At 41.2% G+C, this 20,792-nt stretch overlaps 1 protein-coding gene across 4 annotated transcripts in view; it reads left to right on the top strand.

Moving 5' to 3' along the window:
• Fmn1 (formin 1) overlaps positions 1–16,185 on the top strand; it is a 343,149-nt gene extending 326,964 nt beyond the window's left edge. For all 4 annotated transcript variants that reach the window (XM_055599030.1, XM_055599026.1, XM_055599041.1 and 1 more), the window contains 2 exons: positions 7,271–7,355; positions 8,843–16,185. In XM_055599030.1, coding sequence (XP_055455005.1) covers positions 7,271–7,355; positions 8,843–8,887 — 130 coding nt within the window. In that variant the 3' untranslated portion in view covers positions 8,888–16,185. The remainder of the gene's footprint in view (positions 1–7,270; positions 7,356–8,842) is intronic.
• Positions 16,186–20,792: the final 4,607 nt, after the last annotated feature.

The following is a 20,792-nucleotide window of genomic DNA, read 5'->3' as shown; positions in this document are numbered from 1 at the left end:
GAAGTAAAAAAAAAAAAAGTAATAAATCCTTGGGATCCATTGCTGTTCCAAGCCTCAAACTCTTTTGGCTCAAAGCAAGACCTTAGAGAGTATCTGTCCACACTCTGTTTCTCTACCTTGGCAGAGACTGATGGAAACCCAAAGTAAGTCTTCATTCAGCCAGAATGTTTCTAAAGCACTCATGTGTAGACTCCTAACAGCTCCGGCCGTGGGCAGGCATACAACAGGGGGCTATCCAGGTAGTATGATTTGAGGGGCGCCAGACAACTACATCTGCTCTAGACAACCTCAACACCTTTTTTTTCCCCCTCTCTCTCTCTTAATTGTTTCAGCCACTGTGCAAACAGCCTGTGTCGATTCTAGTCTTTGGTGAGACTCAGTAGGTGGTAGAGGTTTCAAAACTGGAAGGTGGGGTAGTCAGTATCTGCCAGCACATGCCTGTCTTCACTATCAGAATGGGGATTGTCTTCCAGAGGCTGGCTGCTCCCTCTCCACATAATCTGTAGGCTTAGGACTCAGCCTCCTTCATTTCCAAGCTACCTCCCAATGCCTCTCCCGAGAAAGGAAGCGCGGTGCTGGTGCCTTTCACTCGGCACCTGCATCCCTGGGTCGGCTGGGGTGTTATGTCTACCGAGTGCAGAGTGATTGGCTTTAACTGATCATGCATTCCAGAGCAGGTCTAGCCCCACGCCACTTCCACTCCCCTGTGGCCAGGACAAGGAGCTCTGCCAACGGAAGCAGCCTTTGTTCTGCAATTAATCACTCCAAGTCAGAGTGTGTTTGGGTACTATCAGTGATAGCCCTCGAGAGCGACGAAGTGGCTGATTTGTAGAGCTGTTGAAATCCAGGCCATGTGAGGACACCCTTGGATGTAAGTAGATAGCTTTCTTAGGCCCAGGAAACGTCACATTTCAGGAAGGAGAAATCATAGGCTAATTCATCATGGAATAACTTCTAAAGGAGAAATCCTGACATGTAAGCAGTTAAGTCCTCTAGGCCTCGAATCTATGTTGTGTCCCTGCTGCTTACTGTGGTGAAGGCCAGTGAGAAGAACCTGGGAGCCATGAGAGCAGAAGGAAGAGGGTGGTGGTCAGGGGCAAGGGTCAGACTCCAAGGAGAAAATGGAGCTAGAAGAGTATATGTGTTGAAGTGTGGACCCACTGGCCTGCCTGTGATAAAAGGGTTGGACTTACTCTTTTCATATCTCCTCGATGGCTTTTTGTTTTGTGTATTTTGCCTTTTTCTTTCCCTTTGTAAATAACACGGAAACTAATCAGAAATGTCCTCATCCACTGCAGCAGTGACAAAGTTTTCTTTTCTGCAGATGAGTTAATGCATTGGGTCTTTTTTGTTGTTTGCTCTTCTTTTTTTTTTAAACTGACAGTGAATAGTGACTTCAGTTTTTTCCTTACCTTTCATAACTATTAGTCTTGTGCTGTGCATGGTTCTACCATTAAGAATTTAGAAATGCCTATTGAGTGAATTCTGTTGAAAAGGATAAAATGATAATGGTTCCCACAGCCCCCATTGGTCTTGGGGAGTAGTGGAAGGTCACTTATTTAGAACTGTGCCTAGGCACTAGCTCAGTTTCCTCGAACCATGAATAAACAACTGATTCAGCAATCAGGAGACAGTACTTTGTGCATACACAAGGATTGTCCTAAGACCTGAACCAATTCCACAGGGCCAAGCAAATGGAGCTGTCTTAACATCTAGACTACTGGAAGATAGATGCAGGACCAAGAGTGACATCTATAATGTCCTCAAAGCCCACTGAAACAGCCTCCATAATGGCAATTCCATTCCTGCTTCAGAGAATCCTACAAAAGATATCAAAATGCTGTCCCTGATCTTCTATATCTGAAATGTCATCATATCATTCACATTCAATGCCTATATCCAAACTTTACCCTGCTCACTCTAGTGTGAAGCCAAGGCTGTGAGCACTTCCCTAGGCAGAAGCATCAGCCACAAATTCCTTTCTCATGTGTATGCTTTCCCTCAGCACACACTGGCAGCCATTTCAGTTCGCCGGAGCCTACACTGACTCCTGAGGGAGCATATTTATTACAGTGAAAAACAAGAAAAGGTAGTAGGATTTCCAGAAGTTTTGCTAAAGCATTTATGTACTGAAGGTACACTTTTTCTTTCTCCAATATACTCATGTCGGAATGCTTTTCCCTGTATTTAAAATTACATTTGGAGGGCTCAGCATATAACCCTTAAAGTGAAATCTAGGTGCTTTTAACTATCAGCAGTCATGAGCAACTTTGTGTGATATTCTAAAGTGAATGTTGAGACCAGAAACAAAAATAGAACCCACATCTCAGCCAGAAACAAAAAAACAAGTTCCTAAATAACTGAATCAAGGAGGTTGAACATCTATGTCGCTCGAAATTGTCTAGTCAGCCTATTCTCTTCAGTTAAATGCAAAAAGAAAAGAATGTCCTTACCTCCTGAGTGAGGTAGGAAACTCCTGGCCTGGGACAGTCACATAACTCCTCTAATATCAGTTCCCTTGAGGGTAAAGTATGATGTATACCTTCAGGGATCCTGGCACACATATGTAAGTTGGCATGTAAAAATATTTAGCACATGTCAGATGGCCTGCAATTCCCTTTCTTTTACATATTTAGGAGTCATTGGGCTAATCAATAGCTAAAACTGGACTTCTAAAATGTTTGCATGTTTTCCCCAAAAGTCGATAAAGAAAGTAAGTCTACCAATAAGTCTTCATGAAACTTTTCAACTGATTAAGATGGGAGACATTCATTCTTCAGATATGTGCTAAGAACTGACTTCTGCAGACTCAGGCCAGAGAGTGAAACAGGGAGGGTCCCAGGAATCCAGAAGGCCCGTTGATTTCATCACATGGTTCTAGTGGCTGAAGAGAAGAAATAAGACACCTAGCTCTGAGATGAAGACCCTTAAGTATCTCAAGAGAGGCACAAAGTGCTTTTTTTCCACTGAGAAAACAAGAAATTACTTTTGGCTAAGAGAGATGAAGGAAGCCTTCATAACTTTCACACTTAAGTAAGTAGTACAAGAATGGTAGGAGTTTGAACATATCTTAATGAGTAGGACAAGAGTGGGTCCCTGAGGTGGCTGACAGGTAAAGCCAGTTGATGGGGTTAGCCATGTGTAAAACTGTAGTTTTCACATCAACAGTGTTATTTAGTGTACTATCATACCCACTTTTAACAGATGCGGAAACTGAGGCCAGAGGGATTAAGTGACTTATCCAAGAGCATTGATCTAAGCCGAACTAGCATGATGTTCAGAGGAAAACAGGTCTGGATTATTCTATAGTTCAAAAATTGGTAAATTATAGCCTATGAGCCAAATCTGATTTATTCCCAGTGTTTATGGATAAAGAGTATTATTGGAGCATACCATTGTCTGACCCCCCCATTCCCAGTGTGTGTTATTATGCAACAGCAACAACAACAACAACAACAACAATAATAATCTGCAACACAACATACAGTCCCAGAGCCTGAAATATTTGCTCTCTGGCAATTCAGAGAAAATACTTGCTGACCTCTGCTCTAGATGAGCGGGCATCATTTGAAACTGTTGGAGAAAGGAAGCCATATTTGTAGAGTCATGCATGACTAACTAGAGGCATTTTAAAGGGATCTAGATTATTTTAAAATTATCTCAGTTGTCTGGGCTCTCATCCCTTCTCATCTCGTATCCCACCGTAGCCTTTCTCCAAGACTCCTTGTCAAAACTTCAAGACTTTCAGGGCCCAGGCTGGTAATAAACATGGGTGAAGTGCGCTAAGTGCTAAGAAACCAAACAGTACAAGGAAGTTGGCAGAGAGCACTGGTCAGTTGCTGGCTTCTGTCTGAAGATATGGTGGGAGTGATGGGAAATGGCACAAACTGAGTTGCTCCTGCTGTACCCGATGTTCACTGTACAGTACGGTCCCTCTCGATGATTGTGGACTCTACTGTTGAGGACATGCAGAGACTGTAGTAAGAATTTGCCGGTTTGCTCCGTGCAGGATCCATCCTGAACATTGAGGATGTGATAGCCACTTGCCATTGAAGGAACTCTTGCATCATGTCCTCACCACTGTTCTCTTTTATAAATTATTTTCAGTTTGCATGTGCCCCTTGTGTGAGTATGTGTATAGAGGCACAGGTGAATGTGTTCATGTAAATGTGGAGGCCATGGGTCTGTGTCAAGTGTGTTCTCTCAATCATTCATTCTCTGCCTTCGTTTTCAAGACAAGGTCTTTTACTCACCAGTTGGCTAGACTGGCTGGTCACTGAGGTGCAGGAATCTGCCTATCTCTACTCCCAACCCCAGCACCACACTTAAAGGCATGTGCCACCACTACTGGCTATGCGTACCGGCTTTTGTGTACTGGGGACCCAAAATTAGGTAACCATGTTTGTAGTCACCTTACCATTTGTGTTATCTCAGTAGTCCTTGACACCTGAATTCTTAAAATTAAGGACCGATGCTGAGGATAGAGTCAATGAAATTCTTTTTCCCACTTTGGAAAGGCTCCAATCTGGCATGATGAGGAAGTATTTCTAACAGGAACTCAATGACTGGCTCTTTGACCTCCCCACCCCCCAAGGGAGGAACAGTCCTGTTAGGCCACAGAGGAGGGCTTTGCAGCCAGTCCGGAAGATACCTGATAAAACAGGATCAGATGAATGGGGAGGAGGTCCCCCCCATCAGTGGACTCGGAAAGGGGCACGGTGGAGAGGAGGGAGGGAGGGAGGGACTGGGAGGGAATGAGGGATCGGGACACGGCTGGGATACAGAGTTAATAAAATGTAACTGATAAGAAAAAAATAAAATTAATAAAAAAAAAAGATCACAACACAGTAAGATATATGAACCTTAAAGGCAGGTGCCAGAAGACATGACAGAATCTACTCTGCCAAAGCAAATGTTCATTTAGGTAACAGGCCGCTAGTAGAGTGTTGCAGTGGGCACAGGGTTGTGAATTAGTTCCCAGTCCCTCGTGATTTATTAACTTGCACAGTGACTTCCACGGCCCCAATTCTCTGATATCCAGAGGCCCAAAGAGCGGGGTCACAGAGCCAACAAGACACTGAGGAAGTGGGAGGGTGGTGCTATTCAGAAGCCAGGTAGAAGGCCAGCTCCAAAAGCACGGGCCAGAATTGACCTGTAGAAAAGAACTATTGAAGCAAAAATAATGAGCCAAATTGTGTCCTTCAAGTTAGGGACCCTGAGATAGATAATAATTGCTCTCTGAACAGAATCCTAGGTGAAAAAACTCCAGGAAGAACACAAGCTGAGGATTCTTTTGCATCTCCATCATCTAAGCTGGAAAACCCCTCCAAATGGTCACTTTCCAGTCTAGTCTGACGTGGATTTGGTCTATGTTCTGTTCTTGACTGGATATATCAGTCACAGTTGTTGCTTCAAATGGGAAGTTTCAGTGGGCAGTTGTCTCTGGGCATCCTTACCAGATGTATTTCTTCTTGGATTCTAAAAAATATTACTCCTCTTTGTTTCATTTTATTTACTTTCTGATGTATCAGTTGGCATGTTGAGCTCATTGGAACACATTCTACATGTCAGCAGGAAGACTGGATTGGTGAATACATGTTCTAAACAGTTGTGTCAAGTCCTCTAAGAGTCAAGCCACTCTGCCATTTGTAGATGATAACAGTACACAATTAAGATGAAAGGGTTTTTTGTTGTTGTTGTTGTTTAATTTGAAACCTTAAAAGAAAAAATGCTAAATTTTAAATATCTATGAATTGGTCAATCTTTAAATAGGTAATTGTTTTCTTTAGAAATTTAGGAAAATTTAAAAGTAAAAATGCATCACCTTAGAACAGTAGTTCTCAACCTATGGGTTGCCATCTTTTTGGGCTCGAATGACCCTTTTACAAGGTTTGCTTGCACAGATATTTATATTACAATTCAAAACAGTAGCAAAATTACAATTCTACTCAGTCTCATTTTGTCTCCTGTTTTTGTAGCAATCACCTCTATCATAATTTAGTGTTTTCCAGTCTATTAATGACAGTATAATTCTTTTCATGTACCTATTGACTATGTGCAATATCAAACATTTTGAAGAAATGTTTATTTGAATCTGCCCATTTGTGGAGAGAGTAATTTATCTTTAAAAATTAACATTTTAATTAATTCTTGGAAATATCTTTATCTTATTCACCTACCACTCCCCTACTCCTGTGTCCTCATTTTTTGTTTGTTTGTTTGTTTGTTTGTTTGTTTTTAGAAAAGCTATTTTATCAGCAGATATCCTGATCTTCTGGCTCTTACAATCTTTCTGCCCCCTCTTCTTTGATGTTCCTTGAACTTTAAGTGTCTATATTGTTTTGTAAATATATTTATTTACATTAAAGTAAATGTATATTAATTAACACATTTATTAGTTGTTGGGAATCATAATTCATCTTTTGTGTATATATATATATATTTTTTTTTTTCTGTACAAAAGCCCTATATTAGATAGATGATTTGCAGTTTTTCTTTCCATTTTTAGCTTGTCTTTTCACTTTACTTCAGGGAAGTTATAACTTTGATACTTACAGTGTTCATGTGTTTTCTTGAAATTTTCCAAAATTCTCTCAGCATTCTCTCTCCTGTGCAGATAATAGGCCCAAGCACATTGGACAGCGGTGGCCCATGGACATAGAATTCTCTTCATCCCTAACTGCTGTGCTGTTCACAATAGCACAGCCTCCGCCTTGTTCACCTCAGTGGGCTCTCTCGTGAAAACTGAGCTGTGGCTGAGCCGAGAGCATTATAGCTAGAGTTTGAACGCACTAGCAGCGTGCTCTCCAAAGCACCTGGCTACGGTTATGCATCAGATAATGTCATTCTGGCCCACAACAGACCACATAAACAACAGTCCTATGAAAAGTATAACGGAGGAAAAAAAAAATATGTGTCTGATATTTACGACGTGCCTTTTCTTTGTTTTGATACCCTTACCAGTGCGTCATAGTTGCCTGCTGCATTCAGCGCGGGAACATTCCCTACAGGTTTATATTGCAGGTGTTCTTGTGGGCTTTCCCACCGGGATTTGTGGCTATTTACTGTCACTGTGAAGACAATGTCTTAACAACGCATTTGTCAGATTGTATGCTCAGGGTTATGTGACATTTAATGGACTGACAGAATACTGACCACTGAGCTTTGCATTCCAAAGTATTGGGAATTTCTGTTTAACTCAACCCCTTTACTTTTCTTTTTTTTCTCCTCTTCCTTTCATTTCATCCCTCCCCTCACGTTTCTATTTCAGGTTGAAAATGGCTCAGGCATCTGTGAGCAAACTGACCTCAGAGAAGAAAGTGGAGACAAAGAAAATCAATCCCACCGCTAGTCTAGTAAGCCACATTTTTTACTGTGATCTCTAGACTTTTCATTATAGCTGGGTACACTCCCAAGTGTCTGTGAATTTAAAGGACAAAATGCGGGGAAGAAATGGGGTTTTGGCATCCTTCCTCCCATCCTAATACCATGTGATCTAAAAACAAAAATTAGGCACGAGGGGGCAAAGCATGGTTTCCTGTGTTTCCACTGCAAACCTAACAGTGATATCACCTCATTTGTGGTAAAGTAAATTGTGTCACTTGGATTTCATATCCATCTCCACGTCTCTCTTATCTCCAGGTGCCTTCCTCCTGAAAGGTTCCTGAGTATTCACCATCATTCATTCTATTAGAGAAGAAGGCAGGACATCCCCTAGGAGGGATTAAGAGACTTGAGATGCAAAATTAGACAGTCTGCCTAATGTCACTTGGCAAATAGATGACAAAGAAACCTGCCCAGATAGGGATGGGGGTCTCCTCACAGTTCTTCCTTGCACTAGAAACCAGCCAGTCTCCTTATTCTTCCTTAAGCTTGAGAATGTTCCTCTACTGTTACATAGAGGTCACAACGATTCTCCATCTATGTGTCACAGACTGCCCTAGTTACCTTTCATGTTGCTGTGATAAAATACCCTGGCAAAAGCAACTTAAAGGAAAAGAGGGTTTATTTTGGCTCACAGTTTGAAGGTACAGTCTATTGAGGTGGTAAAGTCGCAAAAGCAGGAGCTTGGGGCTTCTTGTCACATTCTTGATACAGTCAAGAAGCAGAAAGCTGTGAATACTAGAGCTTAGCTCACTGTCTCCCTTCAGGAGTCCAGCCTGTATGATGACATCCATAGTGGGCAGGTCTTCATACCTCAATTATCCTAATCAACATAACCTGTCATAGGTGTGTCCAGAGATTAAGTAACCCCTCACAGATGCATGATAGGCTTTCTCCCATGAGATTTCAGATCTTGTCAGGTTGAAATGAACATTAACCATCAAACAGACATTAGTCAGAACTGATACCTGATTAGGAACTCGGGATCACTGGGAAGAATACAGAAAAGGTTTAAATCTCAGCATTGTTCTAAGACCTTATGAAGTTACTTTACTTCATTCTCTTCAAGGAAAAGAGGGCAATGGTGATACCACCTTTAACTTGGGTTTATTTTGAACAAACTGGGGAAAGGCAGGTAGAGCAGCAGCTACACAGTAGAGGTTCAGTAACTGTTAGCTACTATTCTTGCTTCCATAAATGAATTCCAGCAGGTATGGATGCTGTGCTGAGGAACATCAATAATGAGACAATGGGAATATCTTTCTCCACATTGTATGGGAGGTTGATAGAATCATGCAACTGGGGATCCAAGAAGGAAAAACGGTAGAAATAACCTTAATTTCTAGGGTATTTAGTACAATTATACTCTTCATTTTGGGCCAGAATTTAAAAAAGTTATCAAAACTTGGGAAGAAAAAAGTAAAAATGACAACAGATCTGCTTTTCTCTTAAACAACAGAAAGAAAGACTGCGTCAGAAGGAAGCCAGTGTGGCCACCAACTAAGATTAAAGCCGAAGGAAATTGCGGCGTGACAGGAGGCGCTTCAGTGTTCCTTCAGACACAAGCGCCAAGGGGAGTTCCTGAGATGCCTGTCACAGAATATTTGCTTATCTCCTTCCGAGGTCACCTGCAGAACTCGCCTTGTGCCTTCTTTGTCAGCCATGGGAACAATACAAAGCTATGTATAGGAATATTACAGGAATATTTAATAATTCTTCCTTATGCAAGTCCAAAGTCCACCCTATAATAAGATCAGGAGATATGCCTTTTTTTCACATTTTATTTAAAGCTGAAATTCTAAGCTTTCCAATGTACAACCTTGTCATGCAAAAAAAGAAATCTTTTATGCTGATTGCCTTGAGAGAACTCAAGCTTTGATCCTCACACAGTATAGTTTTTTGTTGATCTTAATTTTGATCCTGTTGTATCAAGATCCTATGGCATTTTCACCAAAAATGTTGAAACTTACCAGGACTATTTTTTAAGAGGTTTATTACTGTGTATCTCCCAGACTAGGAAAATAATTTTTGAGGATGATGATGATGGTGATGATGATGATGGGGATCATGGTGGTGATGATGATGATATAATGAAAAGGAAAGAATTGAAATTTCACATGGGTGGAGAGAGAATAATAATCATAAACCTTATTCTGGAGAAGGAGTTACAATGCTGGGAGTGAACACCAGCCATGAGATAGACCCATTCAGTTAACATGGCTTCCTGGCCAGTAGAGAATCTATATCAACTTTAACAGAAAAAGGGCAGGGAAGGACTTGGATCAAGAGTACTCACTTGGGTGAGGAACTATGTGGTTGTAAATCCATTATGGACAGAGAATGAATGCTATGCTGATACGCAGATGATGTCTACATTGTAGTCTACTACTTGTGGCCCAGTCTCTTCCACCACCCCGAGAAGTGTCCAGACAAGAGAGCAAATGCTACTCTCTACCGTGATTATGACCTTAACTCATAAGTTTGTGAAGGAAGATAACGAAGGGACTATTTGGTATCTAAAAACTTATGAGCAGAAAAAAGTTATTTCCAATAAAGTGAAAATAAGGAGGGTATGTTAATATTAGTCTCTGAATGGAATGTCAGGGACAGGTTGTGTTTTCTAACTCTAGCCCTTAAATCACAGAGAAAAGCCACTTAGATCTTTTTTTCCTACCTTCCCCCCCTAAGCTACCCCTGTTTGGGAGAGTAAGAAATGGGACTGGGAAAGAACGGAGGACTGTCTTGAAGACTGTGGCTTCTATGTTTTCTTTTCTTGTCGTTGGAGACAGTCTGGAGTTGCTCGGCATCTTGTGTCTTTTGTTGATCTGGCTATCTCCGGCTGACTCGTGTGTGGCTTGCCTCTTGCCTCAGCAACTTTCTAGAAACTTTGAACTTGCCAGATACACTAAGTGTCTTCCCAGAATCTGCCTGCCAGTCGTCAGCCCCCAACTCAGGGACACTCCGATAACAGATACAAGCTAATAAAGGCAGTACCATAGCCTGATGTTGTGCAAACCTTGCGAAGCAAGAGTAGCTGGCATCTAATAAGTTACAGATGCTATTTTCATTCAGGTGCTAACTGTCTTTCGGTTGCTCAAAGGAGGGAGTATGGCTGCATGGTTTATTTTAATCAAAACGAAGGGATGAGACAAAATAGACAACCAGATAAGGAACTTGGCATGACTAGATTGGCTTGACATTGCTGGTCTTTTCCCATTGCTTCTTGATTTTGTTTCTCTTCATTCTCACTCTTAACTATGGAGAAGAGCAAGAGCCTTAACAAGCAAGGTAAATTCCACCTGTAGACACCCTTCACTCCATGGTGTCCTTGTTGAAGTGCAATGAAAAATGCAGTTTTGTCTATGCCACAGGAATCACCTCAGCATTCCATGAGAGCTGCATATGCATAGACCTTTATGGATCCCGTGAATGGGATGAGTAGGAGCAGAAGGCTTTTGGTGGTGTCAATGCTACCTGACTCAGATCTCTAATGTGCACATGAGTCGTCATAGATGGCACTGTCTCTCTGCCCTTCTAGGACACAGCAGATCCTGCAGGCTATCCGGAAGTAGATCATACCATTGGGGGTTGGGGATGCTTTGTTTCCTAGCATCCTAAGTCTGTTCTGTAGTATTTACCCTGCCCCCTTAAAAAGTCAAAGATAAAACCAATTAGGATAAGGATGCTTCCGAGATGGCTCAACAGTTAAGAGCATGTACTGTTCTTGTGGGTGGCCCAAATCTGAATTCCAGTGCCCATGTCGAGTGGCTCACAATCACCTATAACTCTATCTTGGGGAATCTGACATCCTCTTCTGTTCTCCATGGGCAGCTGCACTCACATGCACAGATACACACACAGTCATACATGTACCATACAGAGACATACATATATTCACATAATTAAAAAATAAAAATAAATCTTAAAATACCAACAGGGGACATGATATGGCAAAATAAATTAAAAAAAAAGCCTAAAAGGATAGTTTTGTCCCAAATATCTCATTTTACAAAGTAGTTTAAATTCTGTTAAAAAACACTAGCAAGAAGTATATATTTCCTTTCTTTTTTAATTTTTCATTTTACTTTGCCTGTACTTATCAAAGAAAACAATACCAAAAGATGACGGGAAAGCCTCTGTTTCCATCGATTTGGTAATGTACAAATAAGTGTAATTACTGGATCACAAAACAGAGACTATGAAATCCAAAGTGGCAGCAGCCCTAAGGAAACAGATATGAAATTGAATGGCTGTGATGGCTGCTGGGAGGGAGCAAAGCTCCTGCCATCCTCACCTGAGACTGCAGCTTATGCCGGCCATTTTTCCTATGAAAGAGCCTAAGATTGTCTTAGGAGACTCAGTCTAGAAAAAGCCCCTTAGAGAAAAGTATGGTGTCCTGGAGTTGGATGTGTCTGTGTTCTTCCTATGAAGTCTCCTAAGAGGAGCTTATAAATGAGTAGAACATCAGAAGACCAGGCAATTCAGAGTTCAGCTATTTGGGCTTAAGGGACCCTGCAGCTAAGTAGAGTGGACTGGATAAAGCAATGAACTTTCACCCATGCCAGCTACTTCATCTACATAAAGAAATCTGCGATGCGGGTGAGACAGGTCTGTTCTGAAACTGATAAGGTTCTAAAAGAATGGATTAACTTTTAGCTCTCACCAGAAGCAGATAACATCGGATATGTTTTCATCTTTCGGCTATAGAAAGAAACAACCCAGCCGCTTTGAAGCCATGGCTGATACAGAATCGATTTAAAGGCAATCACCTCCAAACACTCACCTCAGCAGCTCTACCCTCACTCGGGCTTACACAAGTGTTTTATTTTGGTGGCTACTGGATCCAGGCACAAGCATGCTCAGTTACACAGCTGCACAGGACTGAGCGGCACGTTCTGTCATTCCTGCTTCCCTGTCAGCTGCTGGCTCCTTGTTAGTAGTTCTTATTGGTTTCTTCATTCTTCACTTCCCTCCGCAAGGATGGGCAATCTACCAAACTCTTTGCCAGGTAGGGGTGAATTTAAGAGTTTCAGCGCGTTTCACACCAAGCCAGTTGAGTAGCCTTGTTTGTTCCAAGATAACGCCTTATATCACATTTGGGAAATATGACTACTTAACAGCTTACTCAGAAACATGGAGACGTTAAAACAATAGCTCTCTGACTGGGTCTCTTCAGCTGTCGTCAGGCTTCTACCAAAAGAATTACTAGAAAAGCAAAAGGAGCCATGTGCTGTCCTTGAGCATGCGTACTGGTGTGCATTCCCCACTCTGTATCAACTCATCCCCAAACGCTCTGTGGAGGACCAGTGCCACTGAGACCCTTTTATTTCTCTTCCCTTCAGTCTGTAGCTCGCATGAACCCTGCAAAATTTAAAAAAAAAAAAAAAAATGAATTGGTGCAGAAGAGACTGACCCATCCTTAGTTAACTTGTTTGGTTTTAAGTAACAGACCACGCCTGCATACTCCGTACACTTCGCGCTACAAACTCCATCTGTCCTCAGGTAATTGTCTGGTTTTCAGTCTTAAGTGTACAAGACTGGACACTGACCCAACTGCTTCTGTGGTTCCACGGTCGTTTTTCATGGTTCGTGTGAAATGTGATAGCACTGGCAACCGAGACACGAGTGAGTCAGTGTGCTCAGGCAGAAATGAACACCCCAAGGATGTGACAGGGAATAGACCGGCACTAAGACATCAGGGGCGCCATCTAGGCTGAGTGCTTACCTTAAGAATATCTTGTGTGCTCCACTTCTGAAGCTGTAAAAATGTCTTAGAATATACATCCAATAAATAGTGCGAGTTTCCAGTGTGTTATCTTGTACTTATATCAGGTAGGAAATCAAGTGTATGTCAACATGGCTTACCAAAGTCATGGCTGCTCTCCAATGCTATTTCCTCCCAGGACTTTCTTCAACTTCCTTGTTAGGAGGCGAGTTATTTTTAATTGTTCACCTTAGTTGGCTTTCTATGTCAATACTTCTCAAAGGCCAGCCCTGGAGACCACTGAGCACCCAGGGAGGTTTACTCTGCCTCCCCCTAGCATTCGTGATAGCTGTTCAGCAATGAGCAATTCTGGAGGTCCATGGAATGAATTTTAATCTCTCTTATGTCTGTACAGTGTATAAAAAGGAGCACTCAGCATGCACAAAAATTATACTGCTCATCCATCGAAAGGCCAAGAAGCATTTAGAATACTTGCATTGTAGGTATGTTTTGTGAACCACAAATTATCTTTTTTTTTCTATTTTTTTTTAAAGATATACTCGTTTTTATTTGAGTGCCTTCATGTATGTATGTGCACCGCCAGTGTCCCTGGTGTCTGCAGAAGCCAGAAGGAGGCTGTTAGATCCCCCTGGAACTGGAGTTACAAACAGTGTGCGTGCAACTGTGTGAGTAGTTGGAACTGAACTTGGACCTGCTGCAAGAGCAGCAAGCGCTATTAACCACTGACCCATTTCTCCAGCCCCCTCTTCTGATCATCTTTCTCTGGATGTAACCTAAGTTCTCCTGTCTTACCGTCAGTCTCGCTAGTGGTTCAAACTGATCTTGGAAGGCATTCGCTACTCTTAGAAACAAACCCATGAGTAAAGAAGAAGAAGATCTTGAACTGATTCTGCGGTGATTCAAGTAGGATTGCGGGGTCTACCAAAGACATAGGTTTCTTCCAAAATCATTAATTTTATAATTCTGCTACTTTAAAGCTTCCTGAGACAAAAAGACTCCGCCCCTGCTGTCCTGCTGTCCACTGGGTGTGTAATCTTTGAGGCATATGCTTTTAGAAAAAAGGATTTCCCTTTAAGGGAACAATCTAAGATACTCTTTGAGAGGCAGAAAGTTTACAAATTAGACACTGGATATTTTTTAAGAACCTTTAGCGGAAGCATGTCATCAATTCATCACAGTCTTTTCCAGTCTTTGAGTTATAATCCAGACTAGTGTGGGAAGCGGTCTCCCTGAACTTTGATTTAGGGATCGTGTTTTGGCCTGGAAAATAAACATTGGCCTGCATGTCTAGAAACTCCCTGAAATCAGTTAGCATCCTAATACAAGTCAGATGCTACAGAAATGTAAGTCACTTCAAGTCATTTATGGTTTGGCTTGGTTCGGTTTAATTTTCTTAGCACCACCTGGGATCACGGAGCCTGCTTCCTAAGATTCATGCAACCTCTGCAAGCGTCTCCCATCCACCTTCTGAGATCTCAGGCAGTATGGGATGACTGAGGAAAACCAGCAAGCAGGAGAGAAGAAAAACTGAACAAATCCAGTGCAGTGCTTTGCACGACTATCACCATGATAATGCTAGGGACAGCTTTTAATAGAAATTGAAGTAATTTGTATTAGGAAAATAGGGGTGTCCCATATGTTGTTATAGCTCAATGACAGACTCCGTGCTGCAAAGGCAGGTCCTCCAATGAGACTGGTTCATGCTTCAGATTCTGTTACAAGTGTCACTTGGCCAAGGACCTTCCTGTTCCCTCTAAGGCTGCTCCCAAGCCCTCTCAGCACCCAGTGTCCTCTAGCTTTCCTCCTTCCCACACTTCATCTTCAGCCTCCCCTCCCTTCATAGACCGCAGCCCTTCTCTCCTGAAGGGACCCTGCAGCTACTCTCTACCTCTGCAGCATAGACACTGACTGTCCCATGTAACTCTCACACCCTGTGCTCCAGCGTTCAGTGTTTGGACAGAGCACCACTGTCACCAAGGAGCCTGTGTGAGACACACCGCCGAGACTGCCTCTCATTAATGTCAGCATCACCTCATCACTTGAGCAAAGAGGGAAAAATCCATAAAGAAAGTGGAAAATGCATTAATGCATTTCGTTTTTCATTTTGTTCTACTTTATTAAAAAGGCCGGGTGTTCTGGTTGTTGGCTTCTCGTAGATTTTTAAACTATCTAATTAGAGAACACTTTTGATCCGTCACAGCAGGTTACCATCCACGACAAGGCTAACTCTTGGAGTCTGAGCTTCCTGTGCTGCCGGACAAATGGAGCTCTGTGCAAACAATTTGAATCATAACACTTGTTATCACCACTCCATTCTTACTACCACTCATGACTCAAACATCTACCACCATCTGAATCGGGATGTTGACATTTTGTGGTTATTTTCAGATTAACAGTAACTTGTTATGCTCTTAAAAGCACTCATAGAAAGTGTAGCATGTCCTGAATAGTTTACTATTTTGTCATGTTAAGATTCAGCCTTTCTGAACTTGAACTGTTAGACCAATCTGTAGATGTAGCGCTAACCAATAGAAGGAAGACAGCTTTGGAAAGAAGAAGGCACTTTAGAGACATGAAACCTTATATTACATGCTCTTGAATGTTTCTAAACATAATAAGCTAACTGGATTTGGGTATGGTATTTTCCATTTAAGTTAAAAACAATATGTATTTCTAATTTGCATATTTAATTGCTTCAACACTGAGAAATGTTCATGAGTTGAATTTGTAAATGTAATTTGCAACCAAATGAAGTATTTATTCTTAAAAAGAAAAGGTGAAGGAGCCAATATCAACTTGTACATAGTGAAAATATGTGTGTATATATATTTTTTCTTCTCAACACTACTTGATTATTATATCAAGTGTATTTTTGTACATAATATATATTGGTTAGAAAAATTTAGATTGTCTATTGAGAGAAATTCTATCTCCGTGATGGATTATATATATCCTAATCTATTCATATTCTGTTGATTTGTTTTAAAAGATAGAACTCTATTTTTTTGAATTTCCAAAGAATTGCATTCACAGCTTCAACTTGTAAATACGCTAAGGGTATTTTAATAAACCTTGGTTTCATGTCCCTCTGGTATGTGGTAATGATTTTGTTTCAGCAGCCATTTGATGCAGTCATGTCTAACTTGCATTACTGCTCTTTTCAGTAGTTCTACTGAACTGCAAGGGGCTAGGTCTCAAGTAAGTGCACCATTTTAGTCCTTTTCTCCCCATCCACCTAATCCTCAATGAGCAAGCTGGCTAAACATTCTAGACTAACAACAAGTGGAAATCCAACCAGACTTTATCCAAAACAGTGCTAGCAGAACATAAATTTTTCAAGGAGGGGACACATAGGAATGGTGACTTCAAGTTACAGGTGGAAAATTATATACTAGGGAGATGTAATAGAATATAATTACATATATTCTGGCCCCAAGCAAAGGTACAAGGTTTTTGTTTAGTTCTTTTAGGCAATGATACAAACTATAGCAATGGTTTAGAAGCAACATAAAAGCACATGTTTTTTAAAAAAACACTTCTTTGAAATTTTAATTGTGGCTGCATGTTCTTTGATCACTTCCCCTTGGTGATGGGGGTTGGGGGAGGCATACTGCCAGGCCACAGAGGAAGAGGATGCAGGCAGTCCTAATGAGACTTGATAGGCTGGGGTCAGATGGTAGGGGAGGAGGGCTCACCCTTTCTGAGAAATAAGGAAAGGGAAAAGGGGGACGAGGGAGGTGGGAAGGTGGGACTGGGAGGAGACCAGGGAGGGGGCTACAAACAGAATATAAAGTGAATAATTTATTTTTTAAAAAGAAATTTAAATTAAAAAAATTGTAATTGTTTTTGATCAACTCATTTGTTCAGTGCTACAATTTTTTGTTTGCCAAAATATGCCACATTATATACAGTGACATCAATGCACAGATATTAAGATACTTCATGACTAGAACATCTTCTAGTCATAGAGTCTGCACTGTGGAATTCCTGAGGCACTGGAGACAATGTTTCTAGAAAAACCACTGAGGTTCAATGGACTCACTGAAAACTGCACTCTGAACATGAACAATATTAAGACTGAGACTTGATCTCTTGACAATAAAATCAAAGCCCTCTGATTGCTCATCTTCTTTATTAAACTGGCCCCCAAATACACCTTGGTGGAAAATCTTTCTATGGAGATTGATTGAAAAGAAGGATCTAAAGGTTGTTTTTTTGATTGGAATATCTTAGGACGGAGGAGGCTTATGCAGCCTAAGGACCTAGAGAAAGATGCCAGGCAAGGCCAGAAAATGCTCCTCTCTGTTTGGACAGTAACTTATTATTCTCCCATGCTGAATTTTCACACGGGCAGTTTTGCTGCCCTTTAAATTATGTAGCTAGTGTTCCAGTTTTCAAACTTAGACTGTTTTGTGTTATCACAGCAATGCCCAAGACTAGGTGATTTACAAACACAAATGTAGTTTAGAGTACTAGCGATTTTCAAGCCTAGTAACACAGCACCAGGCCCTGGCAAGGGCCTTTTTTTGTATCATCTATCACAAGACAGAAGGCAGAAAAACTGAAGTGAAGTCAGTGTTTTCATAATAGGATTGATGAACATCACCATGAGAAGAGAAGTCCCAATCTCTGAATGCTTTTACAGAAGCAATTACCTTCAATGTGCCTTTGAGTTGCTATTCTGACATAAAAACACTTAGTGAAGCAGCCTGGAAATATACCCATCAAGGCAAACCATATCTTATCCTCACCAAAACAAACAAAGAATGTTTAAACAAAAACTGAATCATGTAGTCTTCAGAATTTTCCAGAAGCACCTATCAACATCATGACTATACCGCTTAATGTGAGAGCAAAATGGCACCCAGTTTGACCTTGTTCTGGGTCACAAAGGTGACATTTTCTACTAAAATAAGATGATTGTGGAAAAATTTGATTGTTGGAAGGACCACAATAGACAGTTGTGTTCAATTTCTGAAAACACTTTTTTGTACTCCATCTACTTATTGGGAAGGAGGGACAAGTTAATTCTATGGCACATGTGTGGAGAGAATTAGTTTTCTCTCCATCATACGGGTCCTGCCAATAAAACTCAGGTCTTCAGGTTTGACTGCAAGAATTTTTACCCTCTAAGCCATCTTAGGCTTGCCAGGACTGAAAGAAAAAATGCTTCAAGGGGGGGGAAAAAGTCCTCTCATCTTTCAAGTTCTAGAAGACATTCAGAGTTACTAAATTATTAGAGTAGGGTAAAGGTGCATGCCACACAAGTCTGGGAAGCTGAGCTTTATCTGTGGAAGCGGAGAAAGAAAAGAGAAAGCCTACTTCAAAACTTTATTCTCTGACCTCCTTACGCGTGCCATGGCCACGTGACTGTATGTGTACACACAGAGAGGCTGACACTAAGTTTTAAAAGAATTACCAAATTATCTAAGTACTTAGTCCTCCAATATCCAGTGTAGTTGCAAATACCAAAATAGTCTGGGTACCTTGGAGAGACTGGAACTCAAATATAAAGATTTTGAAAAGAAGGCAAAGGACACAGTCAGGCCAAAACTCCATTACTAACGATAAGGCATTCAAGGAGTCAAAAAAAAAAAAAAGATGAAAAAAATATATACATATGAATACTCTTTATAGTTGTGAAATGTAGATTGTTTGCTGAGGATGTCACAATTCAGAATAGCACAGATGCACTGAGACTCGTTTCCAGAAGCCCACCATGAAACTACAGTAGCTAAAGGACTGTCATCAAAGTAGCCTGAGAATCACAGAGATGCTACAGACTATAAACAAACCTTCACATTAAGAAAAGGCTCACCTTTTAGAGGAAATAAAACAATTTTATTTCACTTCTTACATAGCCTCAAGCTATCTGAAGGAAAAAGTTGAACTGTAACGATAAAAAGAAGAATCCATTATCATCATCACGGGACCACGGGGAAGTCTTATGGGTGAGCGGTGATGATAGCAACATGAGCCGACCTAAGTGTGTCCAGAATACAGCACTCACAACCTCCTAAACAAACAGAGAACATTTATAACCTGTAGTCACCTATTAGGCGTAAGGCAATTCCCATATATTTTAATAGACTCAACTATAAAGACACACAATTGCATTGAAAATAAGGCAAGTACCTGAAAAAAAATAATCATTTATGCTAGAAAATATCTGTAGTTGTGTAGTCAAGATATACAGTTCTAAATAACTAGTGGGTAAAATGAATTAGGGTGAGAATCAAAACATATTTTGAAATGTATGGTAATATTTTTATGGAAAAGATTGTGGGAGTGAGTAAAAAAAAAACCCTGGAGTATTCAAGAGGAACTTTATAGGGATAAAGATACAATTATAAAAGAAGGCTCAATATTAGTAGCTAGCATCCATCTTAGGAAATAAGAAAAACAACAGTAAGAACCACCAACCAGAGAACCTGAATGGGATGGACCTAGACCTTCTTCTGCACATATGTAACAGATGTTGAACTGGGTCTTCATGCGGGACTCCTCCTAACAGCAGGCACAGAGGCTGTCTCTGACTCTGCTGCCTGCCTTTGGATCCCATTCACCTAAATGCCCTGCTTCATCTATCCTCAAAAGGAGAAGATGCGCTTAGTCTTACTGTAACTTGATACACCAAGGCTGGTTGACATCTATGAAAGACTTCCCTTTAAAAAAAAATTTTACAATTTACTCACCTTGTATCCCAGCTGTAGCCTCTTCCCTCATCCCCTCCCAATCTCGCCCTCCCTCCGTCTTATCCTCCTATGCCCCTCCCCTAGTCCACCGATAGGGGAGGTCTTCCTCCCTTCCATCTGACCCTAGCCTATTAGATCTCATCAGGACTGGCTACATTGTCTTCCTCTGTGGACTGGTAAGGTTGCTCCCCTCTCAGGGGGAGGTAATAAAAGAGTCAACCACTGAGCTCATGTCAGAGACAGCTCCTGTTCCCCTTACTAAGGTACCCACTTGGAGACTGAGCTGCCATGGGCTACATCTGTGCAGGGGTTCTAGGTTGTCTCCATGGGTGGTCCTTGGCTGGAGTATCAGTCTCAGAAAAGAACCCTGGGCCCAGATTTTTTGGTTCTGTTGGTCTCCTTGTGGAGCTCCTGTTCCCTCCAAGTCTTTTTATCTCCCCCTTCTTTCATAAGATTCCCTGCACTCTGCCCAAAGTTTGGCTATGAGTCTCAGCATCTGCTTTAATACCCTGCTGAGTAGAGTCTTTCAGAGGCCCTCTGTGGTAGGCTCCTTTCCTGTTCCCTGTTTTCTCCCTCTTCTGATGTATATCCCATTTGCCTTTCTGAATGAGGATTGATCATCTTCCCCATGGTTCACTTCCTTGCTTAGCTTCTCTAGGTGTAAAACTTTTAGTATGATTTTCCTATATTATATGTCTAATATCCACTTATAAGTGAGTTAAACCACATATGTCTTTCTGCTTCTGGGATACCTCCTTTTTTTTTTTTTTTTTTTTTTTGAGAGGAAAGGGAGGATGGATAGATGGGATGGGAGGGGAGATGAGAGGCAAGGACTGGGAGGAGAGGAGGACAGGGAAGCTGCATTGGGATGTAAAGTAAACAAACAACAATAAAAAAGAAAATAACAGTAAATACATTCAAAGAAAGTAAAATAAAGAAGTAATTGAAAATGCAAGTAAGTTTATGACACCTAAAGATGGTTCTTTAAA

This window comes from Psammomys obesus, unplaced genomic scaffold (genome assembly GCF_907164565.1).
Source record: "Psammomys obesus unplaced genomic scaffold, mPsaObe1.curated_primary_1811, whole genome shotgun sequence".
Lineage (NCBI taxonomy): Eukaryota > Metazoa > Chordata > Mammalia > Rodentia > Muridae > Psammomys > Psammomys obesus.
This window is presented reverse-complemented; position numbering and strand designations above follow the sequence as displayed.